The following is a 5,672-nucleotide window of genomic DNA, read 5'->3' as shown; positions in this document are numbered from 1 at the left end:
AGCCATAGAGGCTCATTGGTACACCAAGAGTCCAACCAGAATCTCACACTATTACCATTACCAATTCTCCACCTTAAGCCCTTTCTCAGCAGCTTAGACCCATGTATAGCACCTCTCCAAGTTGAAGAACAATTCTGCAACACAGTCGAGGAGATATCCATAATTGAGTGACCTTTCAGATATTTTTCCTCAAAAATCTTCGCCCATAGGCCTTGGTCATTGGAGTGAAGTCTCCACCCAATCTTGGCTAACAACGCTTGGTTCATATTGGCAGTACTCTTGAACCCCAATCCCCCTTTACTCTTAGGCTTGCAAGCAAGATTCCACTGGCAAAGATGAACCTTTTGTTTTTTCTCGCTGCCCCCCCAAAAGAAATTCCTATTAGCTTTGTCAAGGTCCTCACAAATACTGACAGGCAACTTAACAGTTTGCATGGCATAGTTAGGGATTGCAGAGGTTACTGCTTGCACCAGAGTAGCACGGCCCGCATAAGAAAGCAATTTAGCTAACGAGCTTTAGCCCAATAGAAAAGGGCCTTGATTTTGCTGACCAATGATCTAAGGTTCAAGTGTGTGTGGGAAACATCATCCCCTTGTAGTTTAGATTATCGCTTGTATTATATTACAAATTTAAAATATAAAAATTATTTTGTAATGACTGATCTTATATTAATATATATATATATATATATATAATAAAAAAATTATAACTATAATTGTTATCTTCCACATTATTAAAGTTTTTATTGACTTAAAAAAAGCATACAAATTTTTTTAATTATATTTATAAATATGACGGTCATTATTTTCATAGTATAGCAATGTTACATTGACCCTAAGTATAAAGGTTACGACGTATATAAAACTACAATGAAATCAAAATTTGGGTGCGAATTTGACGCAACAAAAATCTTAAGTAATAAATGCTGAAACTCAATAAATTTCCAGATAATAAAGTGAAATTTATCATAATTTTGAATTAATCTCTCCTAATATTTTCTGATCAAGAAAAAGAGTATTATTTATAAAATAAACTTTTGTTTTGCCGAACAGAAGAAACTGTATTTTGAAATTGAATGGAAGTGTTAGGTGAAGAAAAGTTTGTTGTAATTGGAATGATCACCTTCCCAATTTTGGAAGTGGAGGGTCAAACCCAACTCCTTACAACAAGTATCTCGAGAGCAACACAGAACAGACCTCATCTAAGTGGGAGGGTCAAACCCAATAATTTTTCTAAAAGAAAAAGATGAACTCAAAGTTAACTTTGATTGCAGCAACACTAGCTGTAGTGTCCGTAGTGTTGGCTCTGAACCCACTTTATTTGTTGAAGCTTTTTGGTAATGGAGTAGCTCCTATTTCAGGGTCCCATGACCTCCTCCACACTGCACAATTAATCCAGGTACCCGGAGCCCTTGGCCCAGAGAGCCTTGCCTTTGACCCCAACGGCGGTGGGCCCTACACCGGCGTCGCCGACGGCCGTATTCTCAAGTGGGATCAAAACGACCGTCGTTGGACTGACTTTGCTGTCACCTCTTCTCAGAGGTAACCAACCTTCTTATTATGTCTGTTTTGTGCTTGCAAGCATTTTATTGAAGCATTGAATATTGTTTGCTTCATTCAGTAATTCTGCATGTTGCTGGTGTTTGTGCTTTGCAAGTATTGAATTATATCAGCTGCTTATACTTTTTGTTTTTTGGTTTTTTTATGTGACAATCAATACAATAGACTGACCACTTCAAAATTTGATTTGGGTTCATGCATTTCTGGCCAAAATGTACTAATATGTGATCATTTAGCAACCTGACCAAATGGATTGTAAAGGGTCTTTGAAATTTAGATTTTACCCGGTTCACGTTATCTTGCACTTGCACTAGAATTACTACCATCGAATTCGAATGATCAAATTAGGCTCTATTGTGCACCTTGTGGCAACAAGCATACTTGTGGAGTTCATCAGTGTAACTAATGTGGATGGGACCAAATTGCAGAAAAGCTCTCTCTCAATTCTTGCAGCAACTTTTTCGTTTTCTTTTCTTCTGATGAATCTCATACAAACAGATTGTCTCTAGCTTAAGAGGATTTTGGTTGGTTTTCGACTAAGCACCCATAAATCAAAATCCAATTAAGCAGAGCTCAAGCTGACGGAAAATGTGTGAATATGCTTGAAGTGGACTGGAACCTTATATGGCTAGAGGATCCCTATTCCTTGGTCTGTAAAATGTTGTAATAAGCCTAACTTTTCAAGATTCTGTTCTTAGTAAGGAGTGGGATTGACTGAAAACACACACAAAACACATTCCGCTTTAGTTTTATTAGGAAATGACACACGTTTGATTGCGGTTGTCTATATTTTAGATACAACTTATATAATTAGTATGTTCACCCCAAGAAGAATCTAGGAATTTGATTTTCAGACAATCTAACCTTATTCCGTAATTTAACTTTCTGTGCCAAGTTTCAATAATGTCATTCAATGCTTTCAATTATTTTGTTATTATTAATTTGAACTCTTCAAGTGTATAAGTATGCAAGAGCTGCTGTATGTTCTTTCTAATACATACTTTTGGCTTTCGACTAATAACTAGCTGACAACTGCTGTTAGCAACCGCTGTTTTGGTCAAAAGCTGCAGTATGGCTAACTAGAAATAGAGCCTATCAATGAACATTGAAACCTTTGGACCCAGTAGATGTGGTTTAACCCTGTACCTTTCACTCACTTTCTCAGTATATAAATGAAATAATGACATAAGTAGTTTTTTCTGCACGAAGAGAGATTTAATCCCATGTAATTATTTTGCAACTTGTTCTAGAGACTGAGAATTTATACCCACTGTAGTGATAACCAGAAGCATGTCACACAGTGGAGAGAAACACAACCTCACAAGTACTTTAGCTAATGGGGTAGACTTCTTTCTGCAGCACTGCTTACTTCACAAGCAGTATTGTAGGGAACCCAATCTAAACGATGTAACACTGGATGTCAGGAACATGTCAAAGTTGGTGCATGACCACATAGTATTTGAATAAAGAAAGCTTGCTCCTAGAAAAGCATTTCAATTCATGGAGGATCACCTCAAATAATGATCATGCAGTTAGCCCCTGAATCACTTAATACCCAGTTTAGCGTTAAGCCATACATGAACATGGAGTCTTTAACATCAAAGAGTCAGTGAAATATTTTCCATGTTTTACTTTGTGATGCACAAAGTTTGATAACATTTCTAAACAGTTGCATGATTATACTATACCAAAAGGTTTAGCATTAAAATATTTCTCTGTGTATTTCATGTTTAACTTTTTGTCAATTTATTTACAGCAAGGAGTTACCAACATAGTCACATGGAGTTAAGCTGAAAGGGGGATAGTTTGCATTGTTCATTGGGATTATGCTCCATAACCTGTTAAATTAAATTCAAGCTTACATATATTACTAATATCATCGGTTTCATAGCAATGCTTTCTATTAAGCTTTAATGAATTGAAATTATTCTTTTCAGGAAGGAGTGTATTCGCCCTTTTGCACCAGAACTGGAGCATGTTTGTGGAAGGCCTTTAGGACTAAAGTTTGATACGAAAACTGGAGATCTCTATATTGCTGATGCATACCTTGGCCTTCAAGTAGTAGGCCCTGCTGGAGGTTTGGCATCTCAAGTGGTCAGAGAAGTTGAAGGTCAGCCACTTCGCTTCACCAATGATATGGACATTGACGAGCATAAGGATGTGATTTACTTCACAGATTCAAGCACAATATTCCACAGAAGGTAATTTAAGCACAAAGACTTTATCTCCTTAGGCTTTAGGGTTGCATCTGAAAGTGATTTGAAGTAGAATTTCCCTTTCACCAGCCACTTCAGTTTTTGTCAGAGAACAATGTGGATGGAATGGTAGGACATGCCAAAAGTATGTGGCTTTCAACAGTTTAATCTGCAAATTGAAATTTCAAATTTCATAAGAGTAGTGTGTTCGAGAGACATTTCTTGGGATAATTTGGCATTTAAGCTCTTTCAATTTCAAACCCCAGGTAACTTGTAGTCTGCTTCACTTCAATGGTCACACATTTTGGCTCGAGATCATCTGGACCAGATGTATCAAGATTCAAAATATGAAAAAACCTGTGTAAAATATTTGATGTGTTGCCTGTAGAAAGCATCCTGTAGAAATATCTATGCAAAAGTTATATTTCGGTGTTATGGTCTTTTTTTTGGCATTCTATAAGCATCAGTGTCCAATTGATTCTTCGAAAATTTGGATGCCAAATCAACAGTGCCAGATTGAGTTGAAAGGGAGTGCTAGCTCTTTTCTTGTTTTGTTGTTCTCTTTCGCCATCATTATCCTTTATTTTCATAATCTAAGATCTGTCTGCATTTGGATTTTATTACTCCATTGCCATACTTCGGAATTCTTTGCTAAAATTACTTCAAAGTTTAGAATTTCATGCTTCTGTGGGCTTGCAGGCAATTCATGTCATCAGTCTTGAATGGAGACAGGACTGGCAGATTACTCAAATACAATAAATCAAACAAAGAAGTGACGGTTTTACTACGAGGTCTTGCCTTTGCCAACGGTGTTGCATTGAGCAAAGACCACTCTTTTGTGCTAGTGGCTGAAACCACTACTTGCAGGATCTTGAGGCTTTGGCTTCATGGTCCAAATGCTGGAAATACTGATACTTTTGCTGAGCTTCCAGGATTCCCAGACAACGTAAGAAGGAACTCAAAAGGGGAGTTTTGGGTTGCACTGCATGCAAAGAGGGGATTTTTCACGAAGTGGTTTGTCTCTAACAGATTGGTTGGAAAGTCACTGCTAAAGCTTCCCCTTGATTTTAAACAACTGCATTCGCTGCTAGTCGGAGGGAAGGCCCATGCAACTGCTATCAAGTTAAGCGAGAGAGGTGAAATTTTGGAAGTTTTGGAAGATTGTGAGGGAAAGAATATGAGATTCATTAGTGAAGTGGAAGAGAAGGATGGCAAGCTGTGGATTGGGTCAGTTTTAATGCCATTTCTAGGCATTTATGAACTGTAGGAATTAGGAAACAAGTACTTAAGTAATTGTAATGGTACATGATCTTTGATTTGTGAATTTCTGCTTGAGTTTCTTTTCAGCGCGCATGGTACTGGATAATTGAGTTTATTTATTGGAATCCCTATAAATTAAATCAAAATCATTCTATAACGTTTTTCTACCTCAAGATTGATGACAAGTTGCTCTTGATCTAGGGGTACATCTCTTCCTACTGTTGGAAATGTTCCAAGTTTGAATTTCCCTGATTAATAAAAAAGAAAAATCAAGATTGACAAACAATAAAAAAAACATGAAATAAGATTCATTTTTATTTCATCAGTAAATTAATAGTTCATTTCAAAATTGTTATCCTATACTGTGGGATCTCATCAAAATTTAGATGACCATCTAGAAGTATTATACCATGCCATTATATGCATTTCACGGTTCACCTATGTTGACTATCATTATTTCAGAATCATATGCTATCTTGTAGTATTCTTACTACTAGCCTCTTTGCACGCGCTTCCGCGCCTGCGAGAGGCTTTTCTTTAAAAATTAAAATTTATTTTAGATTTAAAAAAGATAATGGGTAGTTGTGTTCCATAAAAATAGGGCATTATCTGTTTTTTTATATAATTTTTTAAAATATGAAAAAGTGTGAATTTACCA

General features: G+C 36.5%; 1 protein-coding gene across 1 annotated transcript; it reads left to right on the top strand.

Moving 5' to 3' along the window:
* The first annotated feature begins 1,092 nt into the window (after positions 1 to 1,092).
* LOC110772013 (Calcium-dependent phosphotriesterase superfamily protein) lies at positions 1,093 to 5,171 on the top strand. The gene is made up of 3 exons (XM_021976375.2): positions 1,093 to 1,541; positions 3,497 to 3,760; positions 4,454 to 5,171. Exons 1-3 carry the CDS (start codon positions 1,246 to 1,248, stop codon positions 5,019 to 5,021), a joined length of 1,128 nt encoding a protein of 375 aa, XP_021832067.1. The 5' UTR covers positions 1,093 to 1,245; the 3' UTR covers positions 5,022 to 5,171.
* Positions 5,172 to 5,672: the final 501 nt, after the last annotated feature.

Source organism: Prunus avium, chromosome 7 (genome assembly GCF_965620075.1).
Source record: "Prunus avium chromosome 7, drPruAviu1.hap1.1, whole genome shotgun sequence".
Lineage (NCBI taxonomy): Eukaryota > Viridiplantae > Streptophyta > Magnoliopsida > Rosales > Rosaceae > Prunus > Prunus avium.
This window is presented reverse-complemented; position numbering and strand designations above follow the sequence as displayed.

Excerpts from the sequence above, each read along its gene's own strand:
- LOC110772013 (XM_021976375.2), top strand. The coding sequence starts at position 1,246 with ATGAACTCAAAGTTAACTTTGATTGCAGCAACACTAGCTGTAGTGTCC. Across the intron at positions 1,542-3,496 it reads GCTGTCACCTCTTCTCAGAG|GAAGGAGTGTATTCGCCCTT; the intron begins GTAACCAACCTT and ends TATTCTTTTCAG. Across the intron at positions 3,761-4,453 it reads AGCACAATATTCCACAGAAG|GCAATTCATGTCATCAGTCT; the intron begins GTAATTTAAGCA and ends GTGGGCTTGCAG.